The sequence below is a fragment of the Bos indicus genome, chromosome 19 (assembly GCF_029378745.1).
Source record: "Bos indicus isolate NIAB-ARS_2022 breed Sahiwal x Tharparkar chromosome 19, NIAB-ARS_B.indTharparkar_mat_pri_1.0, whole genome shotgun sequence".
Taxonomy (NCBI): Eukaryota; Metazoa; Chordata; class Mammalia; order Artiodactyla; family Bovidae; genus Bos; species Bos indicus.
Genome location: NC_091778.1, coordinates 25,194,169 through 25,206,118, shown reverse-complemented (window position 1 = coordinate 25,206,118; position 11,950 = coordinate 25,194,169). Strand labels below are relative to the sequence as shown.

At 40.7% G+C, this 11,950-nt stretch overlaps 2 protein-coding genes across 2 annotated transcripts; both read left to right on the top strand.

The window, feature by feature from the left end:
- The first annotated feature begins 725 nt into the window (after window positions 1-725).
- LOC109573214 (olfactory receptor 1A1-like) lies at window positions 726-1,664 on the top strand. The gene has a single exon (XM_019980391.2). The coding sequence runs from the start codon at window positions 726-728 to the stop codon at window positions 1,662-1,664; it is 939 nt and encodes a 312-aa protein (XP_019835950.2).
- Window positions 1,665-7,613: 5,949 nt separating this feature from the next.
- LOC109573213 (olfactory receptor 1A1) lies at window positions 7,614-8,552 on the top strand. The gene has a single exon (XM_019980390.2). It carries the CDS (start codon window positions 7,614-7,616, stop codon window positions 8,550-8,552), a length of 939 nt encoding a protein of 312 aa, XP_019835949.2.
- Window positions 8,553-11,950: the final 3,398 nt, after the last annotated feature.

Genomic DNA, 11,950 nt, shown 5'->3' with positions numbered 1-11,950 from the left:
GACAGAGGATGAGATAGTTGGATGGCATCACCAACTGAATGGATATGAGTTTGGGTAAACTCCGCGAGTTGGTGCTGGACAGGGAGGCCTGGCGTGCTGCTGTTCATGGGGTTGCAAAGAGTTGGATACAACTGAGCAACTGAACTGAACTGACTGAACACCAGTGCAGACACCTGATACCACCTGGGCTCTGGGATCAGTCAATAGAACGGTTTCTAATTATCCAGGATGCTGCATGTACGACACATTCTTTGTACTGAAGTTTTTTCTTCAAATACTCTAGAATGCTGTCCTTTTCCTATCATGTACAATAAAATTCCTGTGACAAATAGGATTCCCCATGAAGTTATAAGGTCCCTAAGAGCAGAGACTATGTCATATATGTCAAATAAATAGACAACCATATTTTCAACATGCTCATGGTTTTTCCACAAGGCCTTACAAAGTATCTAGCACACACTAATTGAAATTTAATTGCTGAATGATTAAATCAAAGGTTTTTATTCAGGATAATGGGCATCACTGATCTTCTTAGAATTTGTCAAAGGCTCTCTGACAATTAGATTGATGAAAAGGGATCATTTTCCCAAAATATTAATCATCTCTGAATTTAGCATACCCAAGTATAAACACAGGTAATCCAATGTGGTGAATAAAGAATATATTAGACATGGTACTTCACTAAAAATTCTGGTTTCTTTTCTTCCCTTGCTAACAAAGGAGCTATGAGAGATGAAAACCAATCCTCTGTCCTGGATTTCTTCCTCCTAGGAGTTAGTAGTCATCAGGAACAAGAAGACTTCTTCTTCGTCCTTTTCTTGTTCATTTACCCCATCACATTGATTGGAAACCTGCTCATCATCTTGGCCATTCACTCTGACATTCGCCTCCACAACCCCATGTATTTTCTTCTTGCCAACCTCTCCTTCGTTGACATCTTCTTCTCCTCTGTAACCATCCCTAAGGCGCTGGCCAACCACCTCCTGGGCACCAAAGCCATCTCTTTTGGAGGATGCCTAACACAGATGTATTTCATGATTGCCTTGGCTAACACAGATAGTTACATCCTGGCTGCTATGGCCTATGATCGCACTGTGGCCATCATCCACCCACTTCATTACACAATAATTATGAGCCCACGGACTTGTGTCCTGCTAGTCATTGGGTCTTGGGTGGTTGGAAATGGCAATGCCCTCCCCCACACTCTGCTCACAGCTAGCCTGTCCTTCTGTGGAAACCAGGAAGTGGCCAACTTCTACTGTGACATTGCCTCTTTGCTCAAGCTGTCCTGTTCTGACATCCACTTTAATGTGAAGATGATGTACCTGGGGGTTGGTGTTTTCTCCATGCCATTACTATGCATCATCATCTCTTATGTTCGGGTCTTTTCCACAGTCTTACGGGTTCCATCCACCAAAGGTGTGCTCAAAGCCTTCTCCACCTGTGGCTCCCACCTCACAGTTGTTTCTCTGTATTATGGGACAGTCATGGGCATGTACTTCCGCCCTCTGACTAGTTACAGCCTAAAGGATGCAGTGATAACCGTGATGTACATCGCAGTAACTCCAGTGTTAAATCCTTTCATCTATACTCTGAGAAATAGGGTCATGAAAGATGCCCTGGAAAAACTCTTCAGCAAGAGAACGTCCTCACATCCAACATGAGCTCATACACTGAAGACTGCAGTCACCAATTAGGGTATACCCGCAGACCCATCCCCAACGTCATCCCCTCCAAAAAGCTGCCTAGATCTTTCCTTCTGGAAATTCCTCCTCTCAGAAATCTTATAACAGTTATGAACCACATTACTCAAATCACCACTTTGTACGTTTTGTTTTGCTTTGGCAGGAATATTGGGTTCATGTCCCAGTTAAACAACTGACTGTGAGAGGACAAGTGAGAAAGACTGAGGTTCAGCCTCTACATCCACATGTAAAGAATAATAATACCTGCCCAGCCACTGTCATAAGGTACAAGGATCACTATGGCTCAGACTACGAAGGCTGTAAATCACTATTCAAGTGTCATTAGATTTTTTAATTATTATGCTAATTATTAGATTACTACATTTAATCACCCCTACTGTTTGCAAGCCTCTTAAGGCAGAAGCTGTCTTAACATATCACCATACCTTTCACAGTCTTGGTCATATAAAGTGCATCCAATGAATGCTGGAGGAAAGCAAAATATATGACGCTGTTAGTCTCTAAACTGTAATATAATCATGATTATATGTAATCATAGTGGATATTGCATCCATTATGTACCTCAAATGTCAAAAAGGATTCACTCTGGGAACAGAAATCATAACAGGTATGTTTAAATAAGAAGATTTACCTCCCACAAAATGGTTGATATCACTTCGATGTGGAATCTAAAAAAAATCGTCCAAATGAACTTATTTACAAAACAGAACTAGAGTCACGGATGTAGAAAACAAACATGGTTAACAGAAGATAAGGAACGAGGGATAAACTGGGAGATTGGGACTGGCATATACATACTACTGCATATACAATAGATAGCCAGGGGCTTCCCTCGTGGTTCAGTGGTAAAGAATCCACTTGCCAATGCAGGAGATATGGGTTCAATCCCTGATCCAGGAAGATCTCACATGCTGCAGAACAGCTAAACCAGTGTGCTCTAACTATTGAGCCTGTGCTCTAGAGCCCAGAAGCTACCACTATTGAGCCCACATACCACAACTCCTGAAGACTGAGTGCTCTAAGCTCTGCAACAAGAGAAGCCCCTGCAATGAGAAGCCCACACACCGAAACTGGAGCGTGACATGCGCTGCAACCAGAACAAAGCCCGCACAGAAACAAAAGACCCAGCACGATCAAAGAAATCATTTTTTTAAAAAACAGCTAACTATTAAGAACCTATTGTATAGCACAGTGAACTCTAGTCAGTTCTCTATAATGGCCTATATGGAAAAAGAATCTTAAAAAAAAAAAAAGAGTATGTATATGTAAAACTGATTCGTTTTGCTGAAACTAATACAACATTGTAAATCAACTATACTCCAATAAAAAGTTAAATAAAAAATGAATAGCAAGTTAAAAAAAGAAGATTTAATACAGGGAATTAGATTGTTGTTCAGTTGCTAAATCGTGTCTGACTCTTTGCAACCCCATGAACTGCAGCACACCAGTCCTGCCTGTCCCTCATTATCTCCTGGAGTTTGCCCAAGTTCATTTTCATTTAGTCCATGATCCTATCCAACCATCTCATCCTCTGCTGCCCTCTTCTCCTTTTGCCCTCAATCTTTCCCAGCATTAAAGTCTTTTCCCATGAGTCAGCTGTTTGCATCAGGTGACCAAAATATTGGAGCTTCTGCTTCAGCATTAGTCCTTCCAAAGTGTATTCAGGGTTGATTTCCTTTAGGATTGACTGGTTCATCTCCTTGCAGTCCAAGGGACTCTCAAGAGTCTTCTCCAAGGCCACAGTTCAAAAGCATCAATTCTTTGGCACTCAGCCTTCTTTATGGTCCAATTATCACATCCGTACATGACTACTACAATTAGATATATAGTATTAATATACTAATATATCCTAAAAGAGACTAAAGATGAAAAAAGAAAATGCTGAGCTAACCAGAGTAAAAAAGGCTGAGTAACCCAGAGTAAAAACTGCAAGAAGTTACAATATCTCAAGGGAGCAAAAGGCAAAAGGTGGTGTTACCAGAACACTGGTGCTCAGAAGAAGGAAGACCACATATCTAATGCTCATATCTCCAAGGAGAGCTGTCAAATAATCCTCCTGGACAGATGAAGACAATTTCTGGATTGTCCTGAATACTGCTCATTTATTTTCTGAAATGTTGTCAATTCTGCCTAAAATGCCAAGTACAATCATGTAGTGTTCCTCATTCACTTCTGTTTGCTGTTTCTATGTCATTTTCATTTTCATCTAAATTTATTTGTCTCATACTCTCTTATTTTAAAGGTCTTAAAATATTTTAAAATTAAAAAAAAAATTTTTTTGTTCCCTTCTTTAGAGAACTTTCTAATACAATTTTTCATCCAAGTACTTAAGGTGTTTTTCCTCTTCTGTTATTCTGCAAATATATTGCATAGGTCATTTTTTAGTATCTTTAGAAGAGATTTAACAAAGTTTGGGATTTTATAACAGACAGTAAATTTTAGCCTCTGTGACAATCCACAGGATTTTCTCTTTAGCACATGGGAGGTAAGAGATTCCTTTTATAAGCTAAGGAAAGTTGTAGACACTTTACATAGAAACAGTTGTAATGTTTGAGGTTAAAACATGTTTTTCTTCATAGTTCTCTCTGATGCCATTACACAATTCCTTGCCCCTAGTTGAGCCCTCAGAAAATAAAAAGTGGAATTAGTAAGATATTTTTAAAAGGACATAAAGAGAAAAAAATTACTAGGATAAAAATATTTATCATGAGATGTTATGTTATCCACGTCTGTGAAGCCCAAGTCCTAGACAGTGGGCTGTGATCTGAGTAACAGTAATAACAGAGCAAATACAATGGCATAACCTGAAACAACTCAAGGGAAAATGTGATTCAGCAAATGTTTCAAGATCGGTAGAATCTGAAGATTTTGGAGAGTCATCCAACAGCTACGTGGCTAGTAGTAAAAGAGGTTGTTGATAGGAAGTATTATAGGAGGAAAAAAGTAGCACAGAAATAATAAAATAACAGCTAAAATTTGCTAAGTGCTAACCATATACCAGGCTCTGGTTTAAGGCCTTTTCAGATATCAGTTCATGTGATCCTCATAACAAATTTCTGAGAATGTTGCTGCTGCTGCTACTTTGTTATTTCAATTATACAGATGAGTGCATGCATGCTAAGTCTCTTCAATTGCGTCCAACTCTTTGCGACCCCATGGACTGTAGCCCTCCAGGTTCCTCTGTCCATGGGATTCTCTAGGCAAGAATACTGGAGTGGGGTGCCATGCCCTTCTCCAGATCTTCCCAACCCAGGGATTGAACCCATGTCTCTTATGTCTCCTGTATTGTCAGTCAGATTCTTAACCACAGCACCACCTGGGAAGCCCCACAGAAATGAGCAAGTACATTTAATAATTATGCAAAGTTACTTACAGCTCGAAAGAGGCAGAGCCTGGACTGAAACCCAGTCAGACCTCAGAGCCTTCACCATGGTCCTCTACAGACTGCTACTACAGAAGGGGCTAAGATATAGCATCAGATCAGATCAGATCAGATCAGTCGCTCAGTCATGTCCAACTCTTTGCGACCCCATGAATCGCAGCACGCCAGGCCTCCCTGTCCATCACCAACTCCCGGAGTTCACTCAGACTCACGTCCATCGAGTCAGTGATGCCATCCAGCCATCTCATCTTCTGTCATTCCCTTCTCCTCCTGCCCCCAATCCCTCCCAGCATCAGAGTCTTTTCCAATGAGTCAACTCTTCACATGACCACTAATCAGGGCTGTTACAAAGGTGATACATACATGAGGTGGACTAGATAACATCTAGAACCTTTTCTTCTCTAAGAATCGAAAAAATTCAGAGACTTACTATCAAAGCACAAGAAAAAGGAAAGTTTAATTTCCCTCATAGCCTCCCCTAAGACAAATCACAGATAAAAGATGAAATATAATTACTCTTCTTTGCACATTTAACATCAGAAAGGCTTCAGTGTAGCCTAGAATAAAGCCCAGGAGTTCAATTTTACCACACTCCTTGTATCCCAAGGGATGGTTCCAGTTTGTGCTAAAGCAGAGGACAAGGGTCCACATTTCAACAGAGAGGCCAGAATAGGTGAGCCCAAAGCCTGGACCCTGGAGACACTCTGGAAGACTGTTGCCCATCATTGCTTCTAGAAAAGAACTCTGACAAAATTACTCATGAGAATGACTGAATCCCCTCAAGGCACAGCATGTAATGAGTCTCAACAATTACTCTGACTTTGGCCCGAATTAAGACACGGGAGAGTCATGTTTCAAGAGACTTTATAACCTAGTGAACCACTCACCGTTTTCTCTATCATATGACCCATCGTGCTTCCTTGAGGAGGAAACTAGAGTCCTCATCTTTAGCCCCCATCCAGGCCAACTCCTTCTGGCTCTTCTGCTCCACAGTGGGAAAACTCAGGGCTCCTCTTTTTAAATCATTCCAGTCCTGTGTCTTCTGCCTCAGAAACACAGGACCAGAGACCTTCCTCTAGGACTACTACTAACACATTCTCCAGCATGCCTGCCTCCAGAAAGGAAAGCTAACGGGTACTAACTGGACCCGCTGCCTGTAAACTCTCCATTCATGGAAGAGGAGTGAAGGCCACAGGACTAAGTCCCTTTAGAAAGCGTCTGAGCTGACTCCCCAGGTAGAAGCTGTGGATGTTGGAGAAGAAACTTTTTACAACAGTAATACCAGGGGATTAAATAGCCAGTAACTACACTACACACATAATCTCCTTTGACCCTCACAATCCCAGGAGAGGTAAGCAGAATTATTGCCATTTTACCAGATGAAAAAAATGGTGAATTGAATTGTCTTCACAGATGTAGAGGCAGAACAGGGACCCAAACCTTGGCCTGAATTCAGAACCCAAGGTCTCCTGATTGGATGAAGAGAAAAAGAGGAAGGGAGGAGAGAGGAGAGAGGGGAGACAGAGAGGAGAGAGGGAGAGAGACACTCCCCTTCTGACAATGGTTATTCCTGGGCCCTTATCCATGAAAACAGGGTGAGGAAGGGGTAGTTTTGATTTGGTTATGCCATTCCTCAGCTACTTCCTGAGATAATACCGTGTGTGTGTACATATGCATGCATGCAGACGAACCCACAAAAGCCTGTTGCCTCTGAGAATAGCTACAAACCTTGCACTCCCATATTCAACAGTGCATGTTAACAGACCCCTTAAGAAAAATAAGTTATTTCTCTGACAAAGCAACAATAGGTCAAAGCACTTAAGAGGGCATTTCTTTCACCTGAACCCCTAATACCACAGGGAAGAATTTGGCTTCTTCTGAAAAACTGTCTTCAGCATCTTCACACTCATGGGACAAGTATCTTAGAACATAAACACTCTCCAGGAAAATGGATTTCAGCAGCCCAGCATTTCCTGGAACTCTGACTCATGGTCTCTGTTCATAGCATTCATGCTGATGAACCTCCTGGCTCCTCTCCCGGGGACATATGGTTCTTTTACTTCTCCCTTCAAGATTTCAGCAGAAATCATCTCTCTCTGTGATCTGCGATGGCACCTTAGCATCTAACTCTGTCTTCTGTATTGAATACATGAATGAAATTCTTATACTTTTCACATTTTGTACTTTTTCCAGGTCTAACAAAGTAGCACATGCAATATAAAAATTAGTATTTGTTAACTGATTAAATCCTAGAGATGTGATGGTTCTGGGGTGGAGGAGGATGAGCACCTCTGATTCACAGATTGCTCAGTTTTTATTCATGAGTGTCCAGGGGTAATTCTTGATTAGTCCTACCAATCAATAAAGATATTTCCCCCCAAATATAGGTTATCTCCAGATTTAGTTAGCTCAGTTATAGAGACGGTTGGTCATGTGAGTCAAAAACGGTGGGTAAGAAAGATCAATACACACAATAACCACACTAATAATTCTGGATTCCTCCCTCCTTTCCTGCTAAAGGATCCATGAGAGAAGACAACCAATCTTCTACCTTCAATTTCATCCTCCTGGGAGTTACTGGCCAGCAAAAACAGGAAGACTTCTTCTTCTTACTTTTCCTGTTCATTTACCCCACCACATTGATTGGAAACCTGCTCATCATCTTGGCCATTCGCTCTGACATTCGCCTCCACAACCCCATGTATTTTCTCCTTGCCAACCTCTCCTTTGTTGACATCTTCTTCTCCTCTGTAACTATCCCTAAGACGCTGGCCAACCACCTCCTGGGCAGCAAAGCCATCTCCTTTGGAGGATGCCTAACACAAATGTATTTTATGATTGCCTTGGGTAACACAGATAGTTACATCCTGGCTGCTATGGCCTATAATCGAGCTGTGGCCATCACCCGCCCACTTCACTACACAACAATCATGAGCCCACGGACTTGTGTCCTGCTAGTCATTGGGTCTTGGGTGGTTGGAAATGGCAATGCCCTCCCCCACACTCTGCTCACAGCTAGCCTGTCCTTCTGTGGAAACCAGGAAGTGGCCAACTTCTACTGTGACATTACCCCTTTGCTCAAGCTGTCCTGTTCTGACATCCACTTTAATGTGAAGATGATGTACCTGGGGGTTGGTGTTTTCTCCGTGCCATTACTATGCATCATCATCTCTTATGTTCAGGTCTTTTCCACAGTCTTACGGGTTCCATCCACCAAAGGTGTGCTCAAAGCCTTCTCCACCTGTGGCTCCCACCTCACCGTTGTTTCTCTGTATTATGGGACAGTCATGGGCATGTACTTCCGCCCTCTGACTAGTTATAACCTAAAGGATGCAGTGATAACTGTGATGTACATAGCGGTGACCCCAATGTTAAATCCTTTCATCTATAGTCTGAGGAATCGGGACATGAAGGCTGCCCTGGGGAAACTCTTCAGCAGGAGAATTTTTTCACAACCAATGTGAGGTCATCCTGCATTGGAGACTGCCCTCAGAATTTAGGATGCACTTGGAAATCCATCCCCAATGTCATTCCTCTCCAAGAAGCTGTCTTTGATCTTTCCAGCTAGAAAGTCCTCTTTCAGAAATCTTATAACAATTTATGATAGATCACTTTGTACTCATCATTGTCCATTTAGCAGAGTGGAAGCCCAGGAATATTTGATTCTTATCCTAGCAAAGATACTGATTATCACAGTAAATCTGAGAAGGTTTGAAGCTCAGCTTCTACATCTACATATTAAGAATAATAGAATCTGCCCCACCACTGTCACAGGTGTGAGGATCACAGAAGTCCATGGTTTGAAGGATATAAATCAGTATCTGAATGTCAGTTTTAATTGCACTATGATGTTAATCAGCCCTACTATGCTTTCAAATCTCTGAGGCAGCAGCTGATATATCACTGTACCTTTTACAACCTCGGTTATATAAAGTGTATCCAATAATTCTTGGTAAAAAGTAGGATGAACAAATGAAAATATCAGTCTCAGAATCATAATCTAATAATGATAGACATGGGGCTTCCCAGATGGCACTTGTGGTAAAGAACCTGCCTGCCAATGCAAGAGACATAAGAAATGCCAGTTCAATCCTTGGGTTGGGAAGACCCTCTGGAGGAGGGAATGACAATGCTCTCCAGTATTCTTGCCTGGAGGATCCCACAGACAGAGAAGCCTGGTGAACTACAGTCTATAGGGTAGGGTCACAAAGAGTCAGACATGACTGAAGAGACTTAGCACGTATGCACACAATGATAGACATAATCAGACTAGATACTATTTGTTGATGTTTAGTTGCTCAGTCGTGTCTGAACCTTTTGCAGCCCAGGGACTGTAGCCTGCCAGGCTCCTCTGTCTGTGGGATTTTCCAGGCAAGAATACTGGAGAGGGTTGCCATTTCCCTCTCCAGGGGATCTTCCCAACCTAGGGATTGAACCCACATCTCCTGCACTGGCAGCAGATTCTTTACCACTGAGCCACCAGAGACACTATTTATCCAACCTTTGAAATCTTTAAAGGAAATTACTTGAGTGGATATTTTTGTTCTTTCTGTATTGTTAATTAAACTAGACTGTTTCAAAAGAGTATAAGATTCTCTCTAAAATCTTACTAAAATGACACTCATCAATAGAGTCATTGCATCTAAAGGTAATAAATATTCTGGTTTAATTAATATAATAAAGTGCTGACTTAATTATAGCATGAAATAAAGTTACAGTGGCAAGAAAATTGAGTGCCAAATAATAAATGGAAAAAAAAAAAAAGAGAGAGCAGTATTGAAAATGATGTGACCATGTCTTTCCAGCATGACTTGGGAAGGATGAGGCTTTCATTCTGGATGACCAGCTCTCATCATGTAAGTAATATTCCTCAAAAACAGACAGTTAATTCAGCAGGTCAGCAAGTACCACTAAGGAACTCTACTCTCTATGATTTGATTCTGTTCATGATATAATTATAAAACTTTAAAAAATATTAATAACATACAAATGATTGTCCTCAAATATAGTATGTCCACACAGGATAATGTTTTAAATAGTTAGATTGAGTATCTCTTGGAACAAAGTGCAAGTTGTTTTGTATCTACTATATTAACTGCCAGTAAACATATAAAATTATCATCTTCTGTAGATCATTCAGATCACCAAGAATTTGACCATGGGCATTGGATAATGACATTATTCACCTTTCAATGCTTTCTGGGTCTCTAAAACACCAAGGATGAGATTTATCCCAATTATCTTCTTTTTAATCAAAAAAGATTTGATTACAAATACATATGAATCTGTGTGAATGAATGACTAAATCATGGAAGGAATGAAGGTATTTAATGTAGAGAATTTTCAAGATTGGTCAGTAAAAATATTACATAATCTTTTTACCTGTTATTCCCACACTAATGCGAAGATTTGTATCTTCAACACTTAGGGCAGACATCCAGTAACTGCTTAATAAATTTATATTAAATGAATAAATGATTACTGCAATATTATGTTTAAATAAAGAATGCAACAATTTTGATGACTGCATAATTTTGCTGTTATGGGTAAGTGGATGTAGACTCTTAGGAGAATCCCATACCACTTAATTGCCTCATCCTTCTCATGTTATTCTTCTGTTTGAATTTAGATAAGGCAAGTTGATCTCCTCTACTAAATTCTCTACAACAATCATAAGAATCTATATGTATGTTTATAACTTTAAATGTAACTAAAAAACATTGCATCAACATGTCTAGTCACTGTCCTACCCAACTCCCTTTGATTCTGTTCAACATGCTTTGCTGGGGTAATGTTAACATTGCAATTTAAATTACTTCAAGTTCCAATGTCTTGAGATTGACTGTCCGGAAAAGACTGCATAGTAGATATGGCAATTCAGGCAAATTAGGGTCCATTCAGAAAACAAAAGTCACACTAGGTATTTTTGAACTGAGAAGATTTAAAATAAGGAATTAAATACACAGGTATATCTTGAAAGAGACTAAAGGAGAAAAAAGATGGATGCCAAGGTAACCCAGAAATTATTAACTCAGGAATTTAACTCTTGTATGGCTAGGGGAACAGAGGGGAAGGTAATGCTCTCAGAACCTAGGAGCACACAAGATGGAATGACCACATATCTGATGCTCAGATATCTGAGCAGAGGTACTGAACAGCTGCCACTTGGTCCTCCCCTGATGAGGTGACCAGAACTTTGGTTCCTAAGGGGTCTGAATCCTCAATAGAACTGCTCTTTGCTTTTTTGGTTGACACAGCTGCTAGTAGTCTCTGCTACCAGGTATGTAAATACAAAAGTCATTCCAGACAGAGTTCTAGACAAATTGTGGCAGCAACACAATGTCCTTGGTAATTGGATTAGTCACTCCAACCGGTAGAGAAATCTCTTATTTTCTAGATGACCCACACAGACATGCTACAATTTGGCTAGATCTTAGTAATATTTGCACCACACTGGTGGCTTAGACGGTAAAGCGTCTGCCCACAATGCGGAAGACCCGGGGTCGATTTCTGGGTCGGGAAGATCCCCTGGAGAAGGAAGTGGCAATCCACTCCAGCACTCTTGCCTGAAAAATCCCATGGACAGAGGAGCCTGATGGGCTACAGTCTATGCGGTCGCAAAGAGTCGGACATGACTGAGCAACTTCACTTTCACTTTCACTTTAATAATATTAAAAATATATATCCCCAAAGATTACTATCAATGTCCTTCTATAAGATTATAAGCAGTTAAAGAAATCAAATAACAAACTTTCTGGGAATAGACATATATGCGATAAAAGTGTATTAAAAACAAAAGCAAGGCAAAGATAAGCATAGGATTCAAGATGGGAGGAAATTCAAGAGGGGAGAGTCAGGAGAA

Excerpts from the sequence above, each read along its gene's own strand:
- LOC109573214 (XM_019980391.2), top strand. The coding sequence starts at position 726 with ATGAGAGATGAAAACCAATCCTCTGTCCTGGATTTCTTCCTCCTAGGA.
- LOC109573213 (XM_019980390.2), top strand. The coding sequence starts at position 7,614 with ATGAGAGAAGACAACCAATCTTCTACCTTCAATTTCATCCTCCTGGGA.